The sequence below is a fragment of the Podarcis erhardii genome (assembly GCF_964252035.2).
Source record: "Podarcis erhardii genome assembly, chromosome: 17".
Lineage (NCBI taxonomy): Eukaryota > Metazoa > Chordata > Lepidosauria > Squamata > Lacertidae > Podarcis > Podarcis erhardii.
The window spans coordinates 4,193,494-4,217,469 of NC_138515.1; the positions used below are offsets into that span (position 1 = coordinate 4,193,494).

A 23,976-nucleotide genomic window follows, 5' to 3' on the forward strand; every position below is an offset into this window, starting at 1 on the left:
ATCCTGTACCCCCCCCCCGGCACGGAGTACATTTCATTGAATTCAGTGGGACTTGCTTCTGAATAGACAGGTGTCAAATTGCTCTGTCTGAGCCTTAATTGTTGGGGTCTTGTGAGGATTCCAGTAAAGCTCAGTTTTCTAAAACTGGTTTCTAGCCTTTTTGATGGAGGTGCAATGTACCAGAGATTTCTGAGAATGGAAGAGCTACCTTGCTGAGTCAAACCAGAATTTTGCCACCTTGCTGAGTCAAACCAGAATTTTGGTAGTCTTGTTTCCAGTGGCAACAAGCTAGATGTCCTTAAGATGTTCACAGGAGGGCATAATGGGAATGTCTGTTTCCTATTGTTTGTCCATCAAACATTTATTTGGAAGGGGGGTGTGGGATGGGAAGGATGCAAGAGAAGTTTTTCGGCACAGTTGACCTTCCTTCTTTTCTTACCTATGTATTTCTAAGCCTTTTCCCAGTCCCTTTTGCAGTCATTAATTGGGAGTCATCAAACTTCAGGACTGTGGAATATACTTGGGTTTTTTGTTGTTGAATCAAGCTCTAGGACCCTAGTGCAAAATACATGCTTTTCAGAATTACCGTATTTTTCACTCTATAAGACGCATCAGACCACAAGACGCACCTAGTTTTTGGAGGAGGAAAACAAGAAAAAATATATTCTGAATCTCAGAAGCCAGAACAGCAAGAGGGATCGCTGCGCAGTGAAACGCACACACATTTCCCCTTACTTTTTAGGAGGGAAAAAGTGAGTCTTATAGAGCAAAAAATACGGTACATATCCCAGACTTGATTTAGAGTACAGGAAGTGAATGGAGCCATTCACTCTTGGTAATCTCACATCCTTCCTTCATTTCAGCAGATAGACAGACTTGTTTTGCTGTTGCTATTGTTAAACACATGTGAGTCAGAAATCCTTGTTCTACAGTTATCTCCGAATAGGTCTCAGTTTGTTACATATATTTATTTAATTGAAATTTGTCCATTGTTCATTGAAGTCCCTTGCAGAATTTGGCTTGTAGCTACTGGAATCTTGATAGACTCTTGAAATTCAGAATTGCAGTAGGTATATACTACACAGCATTGCAGGCTTCCAGAACCTGACTCTCCCATACATACATTCTTTTTAAAATTTATTTGCATATCAAATCTGAGTGTTAAATCCCCATTTTTTTCTGTAAAGTGGTAACAGGATGAACCAACTCACACTAAGAACAGTATTTTCAGCTAATAATTTTCGGGAAAGATCTTTCCCAGCTCCTAGAAATGATTTTACTAGAAAGGGTGTATGATCTGGGATTACAGTATATAGGAAGCAAAAAAGCATTGACTCTGAGCTATGAATCTCACCATTAAAGCTTCCTAATTAAGCATTAAATGTTCTAATTAAGCAATAGAAAGAGCCCAGTGTAGATTTTGAAACATTGCAGCTGTAGGCAGGGGTGCATTCCTTTCTGAATCATCTTCAGTCCTATTCTCATTGGTATGCTATGACTGTAAAGTGAGACAAAACTTAAAATTGCATATTGAGGGTTTTAGAATTAGGGTTTTCAGAAAAGGCCTCACTTCAGCCTCAAGTGGATTAAACCAACAGTCTTGGGAAACTGGTGGAGAACAAGGAAGTGTTTTAAGTTTTAATTGTGCCCTGTCGCTGAATGTTCTCTGATCTGGGTTTGGCTTGATGATAACAGAAAAACACTTTATTCCCAGGTGTGAAGAGTAAATGTAAATCTTCCTTACACGATAATACTTCCTGTCACAAATGAGACACTGTTCAACCTCTTCAGTTGGGCATGCAGTTGTCATATGAAGTTTGAGGAGTGGGATTGCAACTTTAAATGGTGAATTTGAGAGGAGAGATTTAACACTCTCTTTCTCTCTTGGGGGTGTTTCAGTTGCTTTTAGCTTTGACAGTATTTGCTGGGATGGAAGACAACTTCCTCTCCTGACCAATGGCACACATTTCCAAGCAACTTAACCATTGCCAGTTCTGAGGTCATACCCCAGAACTAGAAAGACGCCTGCCTGCTTGAGCCATGCCTGCACTCGCACAGGCCTCGCAGCTATATTGCTTTGATATCATGTAGCCCAGGGGAGCAGCTGGATCTGCGTCACAGGCTTCTGTGACACATTTCCTTATATACCATATTTCCAGTGCTTGAAACCTTTGCAACTGGAGCAGATTGGCCCCCCTTTTTTAACCTCTTAGCAATGCCACCAGGCAAGCTATTGATTAGGTGGCGGGATTGATTTGACTTTGTCTGTCTGTCTGTGCAGACTGTAGCCATTAGTGCAGTCCCATCTGTACTACACATCTGAAACAGTACCGTACCACTTTTAGCAGGGTGGTGTAACAATCCCTCTTGCCAGGAAATGCTGGGAATTGTAGCTGTGATGTGAATTGGGGTCTCCTAACAGCCCTCGGCACCCTAACAAATCATTTGAGGGAAGCCATGCTTTTTAAATGTATGGTGCAAATAGAGCCAAAAATAGGAAAGTTTTGGGAAGCCCTTATCCCAAACATTTATATATTCCGTGATTCTGTGGGAGTACAGAATGTGATACTGGGCCCAGTCTTTAAAAACGAATCTTTCTAATTTTTATGGATACTAAAATAAACCTCGGAAGTTTGTGGGCAGCAGGCCTGGCTGGATAAGTTTTTCACTTTCAGGGTAGGGCTTCCCCCCTATGTAGTGCCCATTAGAACCAGGCTAAATTTGGCAAAACCTTTTTAAAAAAACAAATAAATTATGCAAAATAAGACTGAAAATGTGTGTTACTTGCATAATTTATACAGGAAGAAGAATTCGGTATCTGAATATTTTTGATTTTATCTTGTTTTAACTGGGAAGTACACTTCAACATGGTCTCTTCCTTGCAAGCTAGGCAAAATAAAGTTTGAAGTCACTCTACTCTAGATTCACTTGACAAAAATCCTAGATAAGTTTTCCTTTAAATTCAAAAAACGGATGTGGTATTGTTCAGAATTGCTCACTGCTTGCTCAGCCAAAAAGGTAGCAGGCAACATGCATCTTTAAAATATCTCTTATGAGAATTGTGGATACTTCCAGGTGGGAAGGGGATCATTAATCTTGAGCAATTTAATTTGAAGCTCAGTGTTGCATGAACGCCAAAGAGGTAGATGAAAATTCCTAGGTTTCTCTTGCATAATAAATCCAAATGACAAAACACCCTTCATGCATATCTATGGACTTTAGTTTAATTGCAGTTGGATAATGCTACCATTCCCACTAGTGTTACTGAATGTAAAATAGCATCTCTGATGTGATGGACATCATGTTATGATGCAAGAGTCAAGCTAACCTGACCTATCTTTTATAAACCTAATGAGAAGCAATAACCGGATGATTGCCCTCAGATGTCTGGTTCCCCATTATTTAGAATGTACTGCAGTAAGCAAATACCTTTTTCCCCAAGCTTGTTTGGCTCCAGCATGCAGAATTGGAGCTGGTCATGTACAGACTGGAGACTGCAATTTGTGTGATACAAGAATTCAGGCATCACCACCCCTAAGCGCAAATGATCTATAGAGGCACTGAGATAAGTCTGCTGTGGTTGAGCTGGAAGATTCTAAAACTTGCAGTCCTGTAGAAGTTAGCCTTGCTTCTGGGGAAAGTGGAGAAGCTTTCGTTCCTTGGTGTTGATAGCACTCCTAGATCAGAAGTGTAGTTCAGCTATGACTGTTGGGCAAAGGTGGCTCTGCTTTGGTTGGAATGAGATGAGCCAAAGTCCTTTGAGAAAATGATACTTGACTATTGAAAGAGGGCTCTTTCTAACTCTTAAAGCAGCTTTATGTTGTCATATTTAACCTTGCGGCGAAACAGTGCTGGTTCCCCATTTCTTGCAGCTTTTGAATCTGAAGCTAATATCGGAGGTGCTTTTGCCTATAGAGCCAGGAACCAGGAGTCTCTGCAAATGCGCCTAGCCATAACTAGATGGCCCCATAGCTATTTTTTAATAACAAAAAAGTTTGCTTATTTAAAAATAATAATAATGAAGCCCTGATTTGCAAACTTCAATTTTTTTTTAAGTGCAGATTTCAAAATTCAGATCCTTTTGTGAGACCAGAAAGCTACAGTCCTTGAATGTAGATATAATAACTCTGAATATACTTCTCTTGATCCTAAGACGCACAAAAGGGGGAGGTCCGTACGTGGCCTTGCGATGGATGGATCAGTCTGTTTCATGTGTCTTCATTCATAAATCCATTCCATTCAGTTTCTGCATTACTCTGGATTAGTTTTGAATCCACATGAAAATTTGTATCTAAAAACGTATTTTAACTCTGTATATACATTTCTAAACATTTAAACTAGGAATTTTGTTACTTTTTTGAGACAATCCCTGTGTCTCATTAATTCAGATAAATGCAAAATCTAAGGATAACTAAATTCTAATTCACTGGGGGTCTGGATCGGGTCACTTTGCATCAGAATTCACAGAAATAAAATTCCTCAGGATTCCTCTGTAATGGAATTCCTCTGTAATGAGACCTCTTTTCTCCACGTTTCCAGAAATTAGTCACCTTAGCATTGCAGGCTGTCTGTAAAATTAAGGACTTTTCAAGCATCTTGCAGTTCTGCCTGTGGGAGCTATTGTATGACAAAGAGGCAAAAATGTAGAGCTTGAATGGATTGTGGCTTTGTGAAATGAATGTCCTAATCATGAACAAACATCAGGTTTCCCTTGTGAGGGTGACCCTGAGGTAATAGTGGCATCAGTTGGACCCAAAGATTATGTTGAGTTGCGTTGTTCATTCTTTGAGAGCGGAGCTCTCAAATGCGGCGTTCTTGCTTTTCATTTGGCCTGTGTAACACTTTGGACTCTCTCCAGGGCTGGATCCTTGGATGGTCCAATCTTGGCAGAGTTCCTTTGAAGTCACTGGATCTGCACCCCACACCCAGAGCCATTGATCCCCAATGGAGTAAGGTCCATTAACAACAGCTGTAGGGATCCTGTTTATTAAAAATAATTGCTGTGTTACTAACTTTGATGCTGAGAATTATCTGAAGTAATATGACTTTCCCCTGCACTGTGCAGTGGACCTTAAATGCTCATAAGGAAGGCAAAATATGTTCCTGTGTCCAAATCTTCTTCCTCTTAGCAGGGCTTTTTTTCAGCCAGAACTCACCGGAATTCAGTTCTGGCACCTCTTATGTGGGCGCTATTGCCATTATAAGAGAACAAGGGAGGAGTTCATGGTGAGTTCCGGCACCTCTTTTTCTAGAAAAATAGCACTGCCTCTAAGACAAAGAAAGGTTTCTTTTTAATATGAGTTGAAGTGGGAACAAATCTAATACTTTTAACTTCCTGTACTAGGCTCCAATTCAAGATTCTCCTCTAAGCATGTTTCTTGAAGTCTTCATAAGGATCTAAACCATACAATCAAAGGCATGGATTTTAGCATGCTGCCTTCATTGTTTTGTGGGGGTGGGGTGGGGGGGCCTTTTAAAGCCAGCCTATTGACCAATATTTCCTACATTTCTCTTCCAAATATTTCATCCCATCCGAAGGCAGCAATGCGGGATCTGACTCTGGCTAGCCGTTCCCAAGGATGGCTACTAGTCAACTTAGCCAACCAGTTAGAGGGTTTTTTTGTCCAAATATACTTAACAGTACTTGAAAAGACTTTGAAGCCTTTTCAGGGGCAGCTTTTAAACTTTTTCTGATGTCGTTTAGAATTCCACCTTTCCTTGGATTCATACGCAAACAAGCAAGCGAGCCCTTAGGTCCCTGGGGGGAAGTCACAGACAAACATTATACAGGGACTTGAATTCTTGTGGAGGGGAATAGGGGTATCCCGGTCCACAGATTAAACGTGTGTATGCTAGAGCCTTTGAGGAAGGCACAGGGCCACTCAGTGGCCAGTTGGCACAAAGCACCAACATTTCCCCCTATCACGCAACTGTAACCTAGGCTGCAAATCCTCAGTATACTTACTTGGGTGTAAGCCCACTGAAATAATGGTGTTTCTTTCCAAGTAAATGTTATTAGGATCAAGCTGCAAGATGAATCATAAGCTAACTACAATTTTTTTTTTTAAATCTTGTTAGCATAATTTTACTACCGAAGTTGAATCATTATAGTAGCTAACTTACCTGACATGTATTTTGCTAAATATGCATGTTCTTCTATTTTTAATTTTAATCCTTCCAATTACCCCCACACCAATCTATTTTGTAAGTCCATTTTTATTGTTTAAAAGAAATCTAACACACACCTGTTTAGAGATCTTTCAGTCTTTAATTGCTATTTACCGCTCATTACACAAAGTCAGATAGCGTCGCTCATTTTCTAGGTTTTTTTTTTAAGATTAGAATTTTTTTCTGACTCCGTTTTGAAAGACCAACCCCCCGCTTCCCCCGTACACTTTATCTGTCTATAATATTACCCTCGCAGACAGGATGTACACTTTTTCTGACTTATAACCATTGCTCTTGTATTTTGGTAGATGCTTTGTTGATAGTAACTAAATGCCTAGTAAGATTTTAAAAGTAAAAACTTCAATCTCAGTTGTTACTTTAAGCCAATCTTTCCCCTCACACACCCTCTTTGAATAACCTTGGAAGTTGCATTTTTACCATATATATCTCCCCATGACCACCTTTTAAAATGTTTAGCCTGAGATTTTAGCTTTAAAGGGAAAAAAAAGCATACAAACCAATTTTTGATGAACAGAGTAAATCTGATTTTTTCTTTTCTTGTTAGTGATCCCCTGTCAATTGCAAGTTCATGCTTTATTTATGTGGGATAAATTCATTATTCCCTTCTTTTTAAAAATGGATTTTCTTTTTATGCTATATTAACACCTGTTCTTAGTGGATGGATAAATGTTATCTTTACTACCCCAACCTTGATAAACAAATCCCCATCTCCCCAATCCTTGCACCCCACACCAAGCTCCATAGGTTGTTGGGTTTTTTAATCAGTGTAAGTTTGGACAGGTTGCTCTAAATCAGGGGAAACTCGCAGTAGGTTTGCAATCAGAAAGCTTGGGTGTCTTTTGGGAATGTTTTTTGCTGGTGGAATCCTGGCGCGTTGTTCATCTGTTGATGATGGAGAGAGACTTACAGTGCTTAATAAATTCTATTCTTTTAGTAAAAAATAAATAAATGGTGTGTTTGTACTCCTGTGTTTTAAGCTTTGTAAAGGTACAAGGTCTGAAAGAAAGGTGTCGTGTCACTTTCGGTGCTATGTGTCTGCTGCAGCTCTGCAGAAGTCAAGAATTCAGCCTCATCCGAATTTCAGGTGTTCCTTCATGGTGTCCCTGCAGCCACTCATTTGGTGTGACGTCCATCTAATTCATACTTGGAGTAGACCCATTGAACAAATAACTTCAAGTTACTTGAGTGAAAAGGAAAGTGCGGTGCAGAACTGCAGATATTTTAAAACATGTATAGTGTATGTAAACCTGTCCACAGGGGCAGCAGATCTGGCCTCCAAGGAACACATTGCCCGCTCTCCTTGGAGGCTGGGTCAGCCACTTGTAGATCTTCACTCGTCCCTTCTTCTGGCCAGTGGGATGCCGTTTTGTGGTTCACCTCAAGTGCCAAAATGTCTTGGGCTGGGCCTGCAGTGGACTTCCGTATTTTTCACTCCATAAGACCATAAGACGCACCTAGTTTTTAGAGGAGGAAAACAAGGGGGGGGGATTCTGAATCAAATGTTGTACTAAACTATTTAATAAACTACTGGTATATCAGAATAATATTTCAACCATGTACAGTGGTACCTCAGGTTACATATGCTTCAGGTTACATACGCTTCAGGTTACAGACTCCGCTAACCCAAAAATATTACCTCGGGTTAAGAACTTTGCTTCAGGATGAGAAGAGAAATCGTGCTCCGGCGGCGCAGCGGCAGCAGGAGGCCCCATTAGCTAAAGTGGTGCTTCAGGTTAAGAACAGTTTCGGGTTAAGAACGGACCTCCGGAACGAATTAAGTACTTAACCCGAGGTACCACTGCAAAGTGAACAGCAGTCAACAGTGGCATTAAGAACCTTCATCACTGTCATTAAAAAATGAAGAGAGACTTTATCCCCTAGTAAGGGGGGCAGGCAATGGAAATATATGAGCTTCTCACATTGAGTCCCTTAGATCTAAGGATTATATGGTTTGGTCCTACACAATTATTTTAATAAAGACAAAAGAAGTGGGACTTTCTTCCTTTTTGTTCCTTGCAAAGAGCTCTGGGGGCTTTCATATGAGGGAGGAATGAGGGAGAAATCTGATTCAATTCCCATTTAAAGTCAAACCTACCTAATTCACACCTTCGTAAACAACACAAGGACCAAACCACAGCCGCCCTTCAAATTTCACACTTCTGCAAAGGAAGGCACTACTGCCCACTGGCAAGACCAGTGGCAGAGGGAGGATCTTGCGTGGCGACACGTTACCTTGGTTGACCACAAACTTGACATGAGCCAACAGTGTGACGCGGCAGCTAAAAAAGCCAATGCAATTCTGGGCTGCATCAATAGGAGTATAGCATCTAGATCAAGGGAAGTAATAGTGCCACTGTATTCTGCTCTGGTCAGACCTCACCTGGAGTACTGTGTCCAGTTCTGGGCACCACAGTTCAAGAAGGACACTGACAAACTGGAACGTGTCCAGAGGAGGGCAACCAAAATGGTCAATGGCCTGGAAACGATGCCTTATGAGGAACGGCTAAGGGAGCTGGGCATGTTTAGCCTGGAGAAGAGGAGGTTAAGGGGTGATATGATAGCCATGTTCAAATATATAAAAGGATGTCACATAGAGGAGGGAGAAAGGTTGTTTTCTGCTGCTCCAGAGAAGCGGACACAGAGCAATGGTTCCAAACTACAAGAAAGAAGATTCCACCTAAACATTAGGAAGAACTTCCTGACAGTAAGAGCTGTTCGACAGTGGAATTTGCTGCCAAGGAGTGTGGTGGAGTCTCCTTCTTTGGAGGTCTTTAAGCAGAGGCTTGACAACCATATGTCAGGAGTGCTCTGATGGTGTTTCCTGCTTGGCAGGGGGTTGGACTCGATGGCCCTTGTGGTCTCTTCCAACTCTATGATTCTATGATTCTACCAATGGAGATGTGGGACGTTGCCCACGTGAGTGTCCCAAGGGGGTGGCGTGCGCCCGCCCATCCCAGTGAGGAGGGGTCAGGGGGATTACATGGTTCCCGCTGTCCTTGCTTTACACCCCTGTAAGCGGCTCCTGTCCCACTTTGCTGCTTTAAAGCAAGCCACGGGGGAGGGAAGGATGGGAGCCGTGGCTTCTGTCCGTCCCTCCTCCGCGCAGTATTCTCTTCATAAGACGCATAGAAATTTCCGCTTTTTAGGAGGAAAAAGGTGCGTCTTATGGAGCGAAAAATACAGTCTATTACAATATTGCAACAGGCCTCTGACATGCCTGTCCTTGTCCCCATCTTCATTCAAACTCCAACATTCAAGGCAAACAGTATTCTACAGCAGTGGGTAGGGGACCCTCGTGGCCCTCTTGACATAACTCCCATCATTCCTGGGGTGGCCAGTGACCCGACATGATGGGCATGTAGTCCCTCAAAAGGTCTAGGCCAGGGAGACCCACTGTTTTGTCTAGGCATGAGCTGCCACATCTCACTGCACTCTTCCCTGGATTTCCTTGCAGAACACCTGGCAACACAACGAGCCCCTGGTGGACATTCATTCACGTTTGCACACTGTCTGATTGTAAGAAACATCAAAGCGGTTTGAAAAAAAAGAGGGGAGAGGGGAACCATGTAGCTCCTTGGAGGAAAGGTGGATTCTAGCAGCTTAACATTGCAGATAATGCAAGTTCTCTCTTCACAACCAAACGGCAGCTACACTACAGGTGAAACTCAAAAAATTAGAATATTGTGGAAAAGTTCATTATTTCAGTAATTCAACTTAAAAGGTGAAACTAATATGTGAGAAAGACTCATGACATGCAAAGCGAGATATGCCAAGCCTTTATTTGTTATAATTGTGATGATCATGGTGTACAGCTTATGATGTCCCAGCTCAGTGGGAGAGCAGCCACTTTGCATGCAGATGGTCAATCCCTGATAGGTCTGGGAGCTACGCCTGTCTGTCCACCTGAAAAAGTGCAGATGGTCCTGTGCTAAATGGATGAGAGGCAGATTCCTCCGTCCCCAGGAAGTTGTCCTGTGTGCAGAAGCACAAGGATCCAAACACACGTCTTGCTCAGCACACCACTTTCTTTTACTTGCACCCCACTCTGCCTCCAAGTTATGCTCCAAACAGCCCTGCAGGGTGGGTCAGGCCAATAAACAGACTCATTCAAAAGGGTTCAGCTCCAAGGGCCTCCTGGCAGTTCCCTCCTGTGAGAAATGAGGTTACAGAGATCCAGGAAGAGGGCCTCCTTGGTGGTGGCACCCGCCCTGTGGAACGTCCTCCCATCAGATGTCAAGGAGATCAATAACTATACAACTTTTAGAAGACATCTAAAAGCAGCCCTGTATAGGGAAATTTTAAATGTTTTATGTTTTTATATCTATTGGAAGCTGCACAGAGTGGCTGGGGAAACCTGGTCACATGGGCGGGGTACAAATAATAAAACTGATGTTGTTGTTTAAACCCTGGTTGAAGTCCAACATGCCATCCATTACGGCGCCACCTTGTCTCTCATCTTCCTGCAGCTTGTGCAGGAGACCTTCCTGCAGGCTGCACAGGGGACTCAGAGCCCACCATCTGCCCCGACTGTCGCCACACCTTGCCTCTTGTAGAAGGGGGCGCCTGGCCAATACTCACACATGCAAGATGTCCTCCGTCACATCCAGTTCCTTGCTGATCCCTTCTCACTCTCTCTATTCAACGTCACTTTTGTAGTCTATGTTTAATATTTCTGGGAGAGCTTCTAGTCCCTGGTTTTTGACTGCGGAGCTCTGACACGGCCAGGCCAGAGCACTTCTGTGGCTTGTAACCAGGCCCAGAACATTGGTACCAAATGAGTGTCGCATTTAGTGTCATATGCACTTCATTCTAATACAGTAATATTGGAATTTTCTGGAAGAGGGGAATTACATGCACTAAAATAAATATTGGAAGAGGAAGTGTGAGTCATTGGTGCTCCCATTCCCCAATATACTCTCTGTGTGTGTGTGTGTGTGTGTGTGTGTGTGTGTGTGTGTGTGGTGTGTTTGTAGGAATTCTCACTGCAGGGGAAGGTGTGCTGTTCCCTTCAGCAACATACCGCCCTGAAGAAAGAAAGAAATTTTCACAAACTAATGTGGAAAACATTGCAAAATGCAATTCTGGCCCTCCTGAAGATCTGGGTGGATAGTTCTTCTAATGCCTGGGTATCCCTGACCTGCAGTGGCTCTGGAAGGATCTTTCTTAGCAGCCCTATCTGGAAATGCCTGGGACCCCACCTCCTGCATACAAAGCATGCACTCTGAAACGGAGCTATAGCCCTACCCCAACGTGCACTTACTAGGGAGTAAGTCTTTGGAAGCACTCCGACTTCCTTCAAAGTAAACTTACTTAGGGTCAAACTGCATTTCTCATGATCAGGAGAAAACAAAAGGGCCTGACTGAACATAAAATATTGCATCCCTAGATAACCCCAATTGCAGAAATTGGACATGTTGTTGCTTAGATGCACATTTAAAAATATTAGTAGTTTATCTCCTACTAAGTCATAGTCACTAGACCCAGTGATTTCAGTGATTCCGAGTATGACTTAGCTGGATATATGATATTACCTTGAGTATGACTGATGTGTTAGGTCACCCTATAGTTCTACAGGGGAATATTATACGTCTCACTGCAGTGGGGAAGACTGTGGCCTAGGTGGTTGTGCTTAGTCTGCTGCCGAGGTGATATCTGTTGATGGGCAACTTCAGTGTCCCTGCTCTTCCTTCTGTATCTTTCAGCCAGACCTGGAATGCCCGGCCATTCAAAGAGAGGACACCTTCATACAGAGGACTGTCACCTGCCCACATCTTAAGCCTCTGACAGCCCAGAAAACTGACAACTGCCTTCTGTAAAATAGGACACCTGAGCATCTTATATTTGCTCTTCCGCTTCTGCTAATGACTGAACATAATGCCATTTCCTCTTTCATCCCGGCCTTTTCCACATTCTGAATAATCTAAGTAGAAAAGACAGTCTTTTCTACAGTACGTATTTTGTTCCCTATGACAAGGAGTGCTAGGATGGGAAGCATCCATGTAATCCACCTTGTCTTAGACACACACCAGGGATGCATCAGAGGAGCACTTTGCTTCATTTAGTTCTTAAGGGGGAGAGATAGATAAAGAGAGAGAGAGAGAGAGGTTGCATTGGAAGTAAGCAGGGACACCGCAGGGGCTTGAACGCCGTCCTGGAAACCAGGAGCGCCAACCACCAGCGTCTTTTGCTTTTTTTTGGCCAATTCAACAAGGTGAAAAGCAGGTGGCGCTGTGGGTAAAACCTCAGTGCCTAGGACTTGCTGATCGTAAGGTCGGCGGTTCGAATCCCTGTGATGGGGTGAGCTCCCGTCGTTCGGTCCCAGCTCCTGTCAACCTAGCAGTTCGAAAGCACCCCTAAGTGCAAGTAGATAAATAGGAACCGCTTTATAGCGGGAAGGTAAACGGCGTTTCCGTGTGCGGCGCTGGTGCTGGCTCACCAGAGCAGCTTCGTCACGCTGGCCACGTGACCCGGAAGTGTCTTCGGACAGCGCCGGCTCCCGGCCTCTTGAGTGAGATGAGCACACAACCCTAGAGTCGGTCACGATTGACCCGGATGGGCAGGGGTACCTTTACCTTTACCTTTACCAGCCCTGAAAGCAAACTACAAAACTAAATACATTTTTCTGCACTAGTTATTTCTGAAACAGTCTTCAAGGATCGCCCCACTTACAGCGCATGGCAGTAATCCCACTCTGGAGGTTACCAGAGCATGGATAACTGGGCAAGACTATCCTGGTTCAGGATCAGCAATGGCTGGCAAGAAGCGCTCTTGGGTCTTTTTACACAAGCACAAACCCAGGTTTCAGCACGTGTGCCTTCAAGAGGGAGATGCAAGCTACAAGTGTAACTTTTGACAAATGCCAAACAGAAATCCAACAGGTGAAGCTTTCACCAGAATGCAAAGGTGGTGACCGAGGTGCGGGAGTTTTGCTTGCTGTTTAAAAATAGGAGCCTACCAAAAAGAAAGAAAAAAGGCAAATCTTGCTATATAAATAGGACTTCAAGGCCATGCCATCCGTTTTGGCTCCTCTGCCACTGGGCCACCTCCTCTTCCTCACTGCCAGCTATTAGCTGCTTTCCCCCTGGTGGCAAGAGAGACAGAGAGACGCAGCAATGGGAATGGGGAACCTGTGTCTCTCCCGGTGCTGCAACAACTACAACTCCCATTATCCCTGACCCTCGGCCATGCTGGATGGGGCCAAAGAGAACTGGAGTCCAGCAACACCTGGAGAAACACTCTGATTAAGATTTTGCTGGGGTTTGTGTAATTGATTAATCAATATGGTGAGCCGGCTCAAATATAATTAATCAGTTAACACATGCAGACTATAAAGTAAAGCTCACTGAACAATTTATTAAAGCACCAGATTCTATGTACTTTGTCTTATATCAAGGCAGTCCCAGGCTTGCCTGCTTCTCAGCACACAAAATCTATCAATGTCCAGAACACAAAGCCACATCTTGGCTCTAAGGATGGCATGTTCAGCGCCCCCTCTGACATCAGTAGTCCATGGGCAAGTCCAGAGTCCAGCCAAAATTATTGGGAAGCTTCCTGTTGCAACCATCTGTCAAACCACAGGAGGCCCAAACAGGTCCATCGTTTCCACAACCAAGCAGAGATGCTCCAGGAAGGAGCTGATGGACACACACAGAATCCGGGCTTCATCCGCTCTCCATCGACTGCAAAATAATAATAATAAATATATATATTGTGCAGACTGGAACATAAAACGTCAACACTTGCACTACACTTAACAGTCCAATGAACATGCCACTCCTTCTGCCAATATCCTCATTCTATTCCAGTCCTTCAGCTTCCGTTTTACTCTTGGCAGACACTGGGCACCTGGTCCAATAGATTTGGATGCCAGAAAATATACTGTTTCACTTAATTATTATTATAGCACTACCAGAATGCAAAGTACAGAACAGAGAGGAAGGGAGGAATTATTCTTATTATCCTCCTCCTCCATATAGTATCATCAGCTTCTATAGCACTATACAGAAAATACAAGGGGATAGATCTCTGCCCTGACAGGCTTACAGTTTAAAATTTAGCACAGGAGAGGCACGTGGGGGCAGGCGAAGGAGGCGATGATTTGACTGACAAGTGCTGAGCTTTAGTTACAGGCCTGGCAGCTGCCTCTAACTAAATCTTCTGGTAGACGGCTGTGTTGAGCCTGGCCTTAATGAAGCACAGTGGACCAACACCAGCTGATGACATGGCTCCCCAAATCTCTATTCTGATGAGAGCAGCTTTTGCATCTCATTTGGAAACCAAGGAGATTTTGGAGCACTTTGTGCTTCCTTCTGCAGACGAACTTTATGGGGGAGCTGACTTCATTTTCCATCAGGACCTTGGCACCTGCCCACACTGCCAAAAGTACCAAAACCTGGTTCAATGCCCATGGGAATGAATTACTGAAATAAATGAACTTTTCCACGATATTCTAATTTTTCGAGTTTCACCTGTAGAGTCCCGTTTATGTATCATTTATTTTATAAGATTTACACACTGCTTCATTGTGAAAAGCGAAAAGCCCTCAAAGCTGTTTACAAAAAGGTATATCAATAAGAACGAAAAAAATCACCGCCCCACTTTGAAACATGCATATACATATTAATTGCGTTTTGCCTTTCCGCAATTCAAACCACACTCAAGGCAGCTAAAACATGAAACGTACAACATAGGAAAAGTAGTCGTATACAGTAGATAAAATACATGCGATGGTCATCTCCAGGCTTGACTACTGTAATTCGCTCTACGCGGGGCTGCCCTTGAAGCTGTCCCAGAAACTCCAGCGGGTGCAGAATGCTGCAGCGAGGCTCCTCACGGGGTCTCTGCCATGGGAGCATATTCACCCAGTGCTTTTCAAGCTGCACTGGCTCCCGGTGGAGTACAGGGTCAGATTTAAGGTGCTGCTTTTGACCTTTAAAGCCCTTCACGGCCTAGGACCCTCATACCTACGGGACCGCCTCTCCTGGTATGCCCCACGGAGAGCCTCAAGGTCCATAAATAACAACACCCTAGTGGTCTCTGGCCCTAAGGAAGTTAGATTGGCTTCAACCAGAGCCAGGGCCTTTTCAACCCTGGCTCCGGCCTGGTGGAACGCTCTGCCTCATGAGACCAGGGCCCTGCAGGATCTGATTTCTTTCCGCAGGGCCTGTAAGACAGAGTTGTTCCGCCTGGCCTTTGGCTTGGAGCCAATTTGATTCCCTCCCTCTCTTTTTTTCTTTCCTTCTCCTCCTGCGTTGAGGCTACATTTTATTTTAATGTTGTAATATTTAATGTTGTATTTTAATTTTGTTTTTAAGCTGTAATCATTCAACTTGTTTTTATTATTGCTTGTAAGCTGCTCTGAGCCCGGCCTTGGCTGGGGAGGGTGGGGTATAAATAAAAAATTACACTGGGCAACAATTTTTTACATTTTGAATGTTGTCTAGATTTCTACAACTGATTTAGGGTATTTTTGCACTGCTGAATCAGGAAATGGCATCCACTTCTCTCCATCAGGTCAGGTTTACTGTAAACTGAATGGTGGGCATTGATAAAGGTAAGTACATATAAATTGCATGTTGCTTCACCATTTTTCAAACTTCAGGGCTTGAACTTCCGTTTCTTGGGACTCCTGGAATGCTCAGCGGCAGGGAGGTCTCTCTTCAGAGTCCAACAGTAGTCAGCCATCATGACTGTGTCCCAGCGACCCTGATACCTGGTCTCCATCTCTTTCATGTCCTGATGGAATCTCTTCCCCTGCTCGTCACTCATTGAACCCAGGTTCTCAGGAAACCGGTCCATATGTGAAAATAGGTAGTGCATCTTGATGCTCATGTTGCAGCCCAGGTTTCTGAAAGCAGTCAGCATGTTGTTGACAAGTTCTGCGTAGTTTCTGGCCTTATTGTTGCCAAGAAAGTTATTCACTACCAGAACAAATACCTTCCATGCTTCCAGTTCCACTTCGTTCATTGATTTTCCGAACTCTGGATCTCTGATGAGCTGACGGATCTGAGGACCGTCAAAGATGCCAGCTTTCAACATCTCCATGGTCAGTCCTGGAAAAGCATGGCACAAGTAAGTGAAGCAGTCACCATCTTTGTCCAGAGCCTTGGTGAACTGCTTGATTAAGCCAAGCTTGATGTGCAGCGGTGGGAAGAGTATTCTGTCTCTGTCCACCAGAGGGTCGTTGATGACGTTCCTTTCTTTGCAAGGCACCAATTCCTCCCGCACAGGCCAGTCCTTCTTCGTGTAATGCTGAGCACGGTCCCTACTATCCCACATGCACAGAAAACATGGGTACTTGGTGAAGCCAGACTGTTGTCCCAACAAAAAGTTCACCATCTTCAGGTCAACACAAATAAACCACTTATGCTGATCATAACCAATTTTCTCCAGCACATACTTCACCGCTTCATAGTTCTCCTTCATTGTACTCGAGTGAGCCAGGGGTATAGAGGCAAACTGGTTGCCGTTGTGTAGCAGAACACATTTCAGTGATTGCTTGCTGCTGTCAATGAACAGTCTCCAATCTTTGGGTTCGTACTGTGGCACTCCAAGCTTGAGCAGAAGCTGCGCGATATCTGCACAGTACACCAAGTCCTTCTCTTCCGAGAACAAACGGAGGTACTCTTGATGCCTGTTGCAGAAGAAGCTGATGCGAGCACTGTCAGAGAGGTTTTTTCCCTTCAATCTGGATGCCAACAGTTCGGCAGAGTCCTTTGACAAGCTGAGGTCGCGAACTAGATCATTCAACTCCTTTTGGGAAAATGGATGTGAAGCATCATCTTCAAGAACCACTTCTTCTTCTTCATGTCCTTCAACACTGGAGGCATCTTCGTCACTAATGTCAGGAAGTTCTCCGAAGATAGGCACTGGAATTTTATCACAATGAGCTACAGGACAACGTGCTGATTGAAGATCAGGATACTTTGTGGGGCCGCTGCCCCATTAACTTAGTTTTGATCCTCCAACTTTATGCTTTGCTGGACCAATTTATGGAAGATTTCGATGTTTTATGACTTCAAACTGATCCCTTTTTGACATAATCACCCAGAACTATCAGACCTGAATACTTCTTGTCATTAAAATAATCATTTCCAATCAAAACAATTATCTGACAAGGCATTTTACCCCCACAACTTCTTCTAAAATGCTCCACACAAGCGTACATGTGAACAAAAACGTAAAAAAAATGGCATGTGGTCATAGCTCAAAAACTTGACCTGATTGAGCAAAACCAATGTGATTTATGGATTCAGCGCATCAGATTCATCCTAAATCAACTGAAAAAATGCAGACAACAAATTTGTTAAAAAAATAATAAAAAAATTCTTTCCAGTAGCACCTTAAAGACCAACTATGACTATGGCAGACCAAATTTGTTGTTGTTGTTGTTGTTGTTGTTGTTGTTGTTGTTGTTGTTGTTGTTGTTGTTGTTGTTCTTCTTCTTCTTCTTCTTCTTCTTCTTCTTCTTCTTCTTCTTCTTCTTCTTCAAGCCTTTAAAAGAATCCACCACCAAACTGAATAATTTCTACACAAGTCACATGATCTGAAATAAAGATGCAACAAAACCCACCTCAACAACCGCCGCAACGAAACTCAGCAAGCAAGCACGAAAGTCAAAATACTGAAACAGATTCGCATTGCCTCGACTTTCTAAGCATCTGGGTAGGTTTGCTTAAGCAATGAGCTTCTTAGCAGGCGCTGAGAAAAGCAGAGCAAAAGGGCGCGCTGGATCTCATGAGGCAGGGAGTTCCGCAGTTCCCCGGCGCGGCCGCGCTAAAGAGCCGAACGGGGATCTGCGGTGTTTTGCTCCTCTCGCGAGGGGCGGGAATGGCGTCTATCCCGCCTTTCAGATGTGGAACGGCAGCTCTACCCCTTCGTATCTCTACGACGCAGGCCCCTCTTCCGTCCCTTCCCAAGATGGCTTCCCAAGCGTCCCGCGCTGCGCCTCCCCTAAGATGGCCGCCGGCGCCTCCTCGAGTCTCTCCCTCCCCCCTCCCCCCCCCCGTGGTTTTGAATAAACTTTATTGAGGAGCCGGAGCAAGAGCAGGATCCCGGGCCTGGCCGAGGCCTCTAGAGTCGCCGAGAAGCAGCGCAGCCGCTTGGGCGCCAGAAGGCCTCGATCCCCGCCGTGGAGTTAGGCGCTCCTGCCCGGAAGGGAGGAAGAAGCCCGGGACGGGGCGTGCGAGTCCGCGGTGCTTCGCCTCCGCTGCGGGCCCGGGGCGAGGCGTCTCTGGCCGCGACGAGGGAAGCCCCTCCGGACAAGACTCCTCCCGGGAGTCGAGGGGAGCCTGGCTGGGAAGTGGGGGGGGGGTGTATTTGGGGGGGGGGGCCTGACCGCGAGAGGAGCTGGACCCGAAGGTCGCCCCGGAGAGCGCGATGTCCCTCAGCGCCTTTGTCAGCAGCTGGGAATCTCCTGTGGGGAGAAACTGAGGCAGCGGGCAAGTTTGGGGCTGCAGCAGATGCAAGAGGGATCCTGCCCCCCGAAAAAATAAACCTGGGAAGTTTATCCCAGGAAGGCGAGGGGGGTCTCCCCCCCCAGTAGGGGGGAAGTGGGTGCAAACTTGGGGAGGCTGCCTTGGAGGGCTTCGGATGATCAGAAGCAGCCCATGAAACTTCAGGTCGAAACTTTGGGGTTCAAGAGACCGCCTGCAGCCAAGCCCTGCTGTGTTTTTGGGGGGGAGGAAGAGGACGCCACGGACATCGCAAGGATCCAACAAGCACGTTTTGCAAGGAAGTTGGTGCTTGGGAAGTTGGAGTGGGTAAGGGGGATGAAATAATTTAGCCCCCACTCAGCCGGGCCAAGACTGGCTCTCCTGCAGACTTCAGCATGACCACGTCCTTCAACTTGCCGTAGCGGACGCTTGGACGTCGTTTGGTTCCTGGAGGGTCTTCCTTCGCTTGAACTTGGTTCCGCCATGGCCTCTGTCCCTGTGTATTGTCTCTGCCGCCTGCCCTACGATGTCACCCGCTTCATGATTGAGTGCGACGTTTGCCAGGACTGGTTCCACGGCAGGTGAGAAGAAGGCGGCACTGGGTGGGAACTGACATTTGGAGGTAGCGGCTCCAAAGCCCCTGTTTCTTTAAATCCAGGTTATATCTGCTCTTGGAGGTGCTGCCTTTAATCGGGGGCCTTCATGGGTAGAATGCCAGTTATTCTCAAAGGGCTAGTTGCTCTAAGAATCACCTTGCTGGATCAGGCCAAGATTTAAAGCTTGATTCCTAAAAGTGGCCAGTCTGAGACCTCTTGAAGGCAGGAAGGGTCTTCCTCTATTGCTTGTCCTCATCATCTGGTGTTTAGGGTTGATCTGTCTTTGTGCATGGAAGCTTCTGGATGGTTGCCAGAAATCGATTGGGGGACCGTGACATTCATCCATAGGAACAGGAGTTGACCAGCGGACTTCATGTTTATACCTGCCAAACAGTTGACATGCCTTAAGTCATGGATGGGGAAACTAGCTCTTCAGGTGTCATCAGCCCCAGGAAGTGTGGCTGGTAGGAGTTCTCTGTCCCCCATCCCTGTCCTAAGCTCTTACAGTGTCAGTTGGTGTGGAGGCTTAAAATAAGTTAGCCGTTCCCCCAAACAGGTAAGCAATGTGCTTAAATCAGACCATACTGGCTATTAAGGGATCTGAAGTTATAGAAGTGCAGGATCTGAAGTTATAGAAGTGCGGGATCTGAAGTTACAGAAGTGCAGCAAAAATTTAAGAAGCTGTAATCCTGTTTCTATTGTGCTGTTTCAACCCCACACAGCTTCTTTTTGCACTTGCATGCAGTGCAGTCATGTTTCATGGAAGATGTGAGCATAGAACTGCTTTCTGTTGTGCCAGATTTATTTATTTTATTTTTATTGCAGTTGTTTATATCCCACCATTCAGGATACAGATCCTACCAAGGTGGCCTTCAAATACATATTCTAAAAATAAAATGAAAATAGTAACATATCAAAAACACGTTAGGGTCTTTTCTACATGATGGTTGTTGGCAGTTCATCCAGGGGTGGCCCATCGGGGGCATGTCCTGAGGTGAACTTCAGCTGCCTCCTTTTGCTCCTGGAATTCCTCTCATAGGGTTGATGGTAGAGTACTCTGTTTTTTGCCAAACTGTCAGACACCCATCACCAACAGTCGTATCTGGATTAAATTTCAGATTGTTCCTTCATTTAGCCAGCGTTTTTTTCAACTGGTAGCAACTGCATGCAGAGCCTCTCACACAGCTATTTCTCACACTCCCTTCTAGGACATTAATAGGTGAAGATGCCTTCACTACCAGGTCGCAGGATGGAACGGACAGACAGTTGATTAAAAAATGAGCAACTAGGTGCAACTTCTTAAACAAAGAGTGTGGATGTTGGAACGTGGGGTGTTTATCTTTTAAGGAGCATTTGGCTGCAATTCCATCTTGTCCTCAGGACATGCTGGCTTAGAATAGAAAGGGTTGCCTTAAACTGGAAAGGACCTGTCTAGCCAAGTGAAGTGTCCCATGTATCTTTGAGGTTTCTGGCAGATGACTGTCCCATTCCTCTTGAACTGGAGACATTATATATACAAACTAGGCGCTCTGACTTAGGGTACAGTTCCTGTGTTTCAGAGTTAGAAGAAACTGTCTCTGAGCTTGTACAGGGTGGTCATCTAGGGCTGGGTGGTTTAGATTTTGGGGATATTGCTTCTTTTAGAGCAAGTGGAGAACCTGTGACCTTCCAATTGTGGTTGGACTCCAGCTCCATCAGCCTCAGCCAGTATGGCCAGTGGTCAGGGATGATGGGAGTTGTAGTCTAATGACAGTTGGAGGCCACAGTCTTCCCATACCTGTTATAGTGGTTGTTGTCTGTCTTTTGGAGAGGTATGTGACTGACTTTCTCTCTTCAAGCTGTGTTGGAGTAGAAGAGGATGCAGCAGCCGACATTGACTTGTATCACTGCCCTAACTGCCAACTTCTTCATGGACCATCTGTCAGTAAGTTATGGTCCTGCTGTGATTTTTCAGTGGGGTGAAGGCTTAATAGGATATAATTGTATACTAATTCCTGCATGGATGCTGTCTCATCACAAATCACAAAATCTGGTGTATTGATCAAATCCCTATGAATGAGAGCTTCTCTCTTTTTAAAAGTGCTACTCCTTGTGGTTCGAGAGAGAAATTCTGTAATATAAAAACGCAATGTGTCTGCTAAAGGATGCAAGAACAGAGATCGGGGAAAGCATTTGTGGCTTTGCACAGTGCCTCAGGGACTCCTGTCCCAAATTTCCTGCCTCCCTTGCAGCTTTGCTGTTTTCAGTTCTCCAGTATTCAATCCAGTGTTTTTTGACTAATAAAGGTAAAGGTACCCCTGCCCGTATGGGCCAGTTGTGTCCGACTCTAGGGTTGTGCGCTCATCTCACTTAAGAGGCCGGGAGCCAGCGCTGTCCGGAGACACTTCCGGGTCACGTGGCCAGCGTGACAAAGCTGCTCTGGTGAGCCAGCACCAGCGCAGCACACGGAAACGCCGTTTACCTTCCCGCTATAAAGCGGTACCTATTTATCTACTTGCACTTAGGGGTGCTTTCGAACTGCTAGGTGGGCAGGAGCTGGGACCGAAAGACAGGAGCTCACCCTGCCACGGGGATTCGAACCGCCGACCATACGATCGGCAAGTCCTAGGCACTGAGGTTTTACCCACAGCGCCACCCGCGTCCCTGTCTAATAGTCAGGACTTAATTTTTCAGAACTGAGTACATAAAAATTCTGTACTGAGGCAAGCTGGTTCTGTAACCCTTACAAGTTATGCAGATGTGTGCTGTTCATCTCAATTGGCACAGTCTGTTTGCGTTTTGAATGTTTTACATCATTCCAGTTTATGCAGATTTGCATAAACTGTTTGCATTGTTCCATTATTTTACAGAGTTTATTTTTTAAAGTAATGTACAGTATTTGTTAGTTTAGAAGAGGGGTAAGGACCTCAGTCCAATCCTCTGGAAAGTTTCACCTACTCTTCTGGCTTCTGTAATTTCAGCAGGTATTGCCCACACACTTTCAAGCGAATCTTTTGCAACCACCAGGAGTGGAAATTTGGGTGGGTTTTTTTGTTTGTTTGTTTTTGAATGAAGGCTGAATTTTGTCCAATATCTCATTCAGTTCTTCTCCTCTGCTTTAGAACATTGTGGTGTATATGCATCTCTGCTGATGTTGGCATATCTCCATGTTTAATCATTGTGGGGATAAGGGAGTTCCAGCAGCAGTACAGAGTTTTTAGAAACTTATTCTTTGCAAGTTCTCTCATTTATGCAACCATTAAAGAAAGATACAGTGTTGAAAAATGGACTGTCCCTGGTCTAGCCCAATAGCTGACCCACAATTTAGGGTCTTAGGAGGACGCCTTTAGCTGGAGGTTTCCGCAGGGTGGTGTTTGCCAAACCTGATATACTTTCTAACACTCTACTATGGCCCTTCTTTGTTTAGCACAGACCTACTCATGTGTAGGCCCTTGACTACAGGTGTGTGTGTGTGTTTTGTTTGTTTGTAACCTCCTCATCAGGAGTATTCTCTTAGCTCCTTCAATATCTTTGTCACCTTCCTCTGCTTATGTCTTTTTCTCTCCCCACCCCCTTTTACTATCTTGCTTTCCCCTCCCCCTGACAGTGAAGCGGCGCCGGGGGACCCAAAAACAGCCCGACTCATGTGCAGTCAAAGAGGTTGGCAAGGCGGTGAAGACCGGAAGCAGTCTGTTCATCAAGGAACTTCGCAGCAGGACGTTCCCTAGGTGGGCACATGCTTGGTGATTTTTGGGTGACCCAAGAGGAAAGAAGGAAGACTTTACAAAATCCATGTTACAGGGTAGCTGGTATTCAGGTAGAGGGAAGCTTTCGTTCCAGAAGGCCAAGAATGCACTGTGGACAAGCCCTTTTTATTCCAAACCTGCCTGCTCGGGTAGAAGCTCTCTGTCTGGGGCTTTGTTTCCCAGCAACTTTGTGCAGGATGGGATGAATGGTACAGCTGTAACATCAGGGCTCTTTTAACATCAGGACTCCTTTAGCTATAGTTAAAATGAGGATTCATTTCCCTCTGCCTCTGCTTAGAGCAAATGTTCTCATTTCCACTGTAACTGTGGTTAAAGGGTAAGTCAGCGCCTATGTCAGGTATAGGCAAACTCCGGCCCTCCAGATGTTTGGGACTACAATTCCCATCATCCCTGACCACTGGTCCTGTTAGCTGGGGATGATGGGAATTGTAGTCCCAAACATCTGGAGGACTGGAGTTTGCCTATGCCTGACCTATGTTATCCTGAGTAAAGGTGACCAGGTTCAAAGTCCTCTATTAGTGACTCAGCTGCTAAAGGGGCTTGGTGGTGGTGGTGTACTTAAAATACAGCAAGTGGTCAGTTGTCCACCTCATGCAGTTCACGTGCAGGACTACAGAACCACTCCATATATTGGCTGAACTTGGTGAGCTCAGAGTGGCCTCTGTGCCTCTTGAGTGCTGCCTGTAAGATGGTCTCCACCACCTACTTTTCAATCAAAGATATTGTGCTTCACGCTTTTCCACCATTCCATGTGATCCTGATTTCTTACTCAATGGGCAGTTGAGCCCTGAGATGATTTCCCCCCAAGGTGATTTAGTAAAAATGATATGGAAGAAGAATGTATGAATGATTTGTTGCCTCAAGGTTGGAGTTCATTTTTCTGATGGTATTTTGAATCCATTAATCATGAAGCAGAGATGCATTCCAATGGGTTGAAGTCCAGTAGTCTGTTGAACTATTATTTTAGGTTTTTTTTTGTTTTTTTTAATAATAATTTTTATTAAGTTTTCA

At 44.8% G+C, this 23,976-nt stretch overlaps 1 protein-coding gene and 2 long non-coding RNA genes across 4 annotated transcripts in view; 1 reads left to right on the forward strand and 2 right to left on the reverse strand.

Annotated features, from left to right (window-relative positions):
* Nucleotides 1-1,135: 1,135 nt before the first annotated feature.
* On the reverse strand, nucleotides 1,136-3,208 carry LOC309332745. Its single transcript, XR_014152321.1, has 2 exons — nucleotides 3,070-3,208; nucleotides 1,136-2,624 (listed from the first exon to the last, which is right to left on the reverse strand). It is a non-coding gene; the product is annotated as an uncharacterized lncRNA (long non-coding RNA).
* A 10,269-nt stretch (nucleotides 3,209-13,477) lies between these two features.
* Nucleotides 13,478-18,000, reverse strand: LOC309332568. Its single transcript, XR_014152184.1, has 2 exons — nucleotides 17,762-18,000; nucleotides 13,478-13,868 (listed from the first exon to the last, which is right to left on the reverse strand). It is a non-coding gene; the product is annotated as an uncharacterized lncRNA (long non-coding RNA).
* A 535-nt stretch (nucleotides 18,001-18,535) lies between these two features.
* Nucleotides 18,536-23,976, forward strand: part of PHF8 (PHD finger protein 8) — a 32,801-nt gene continuing 27,360 nt past the window's right edge. For both annotated transcript variants that reach the window (XM_081844901.1, XM_081844902.1), the window contains exons 1-3: nucleotides 18,536-19,204; nucleotides 21,058-21,143; nucleotides 22,806-22,926. In XM_081844901.1, coding sequence (XP_081701027.1) covers nucleotides 19,107-19,204; nucleotides 21,058-21,143; nucleotides 22,806-22,926 — 305 coding nt within the window. In that variant the 5' untranslated portion in view covers nucleotides 18,536-19,106. The remainder of the gene's footprint in view (nucleotides 19,205-21,057; nucleotides 21,144-22,805; nucleotides 22,927-23,976) is intronic.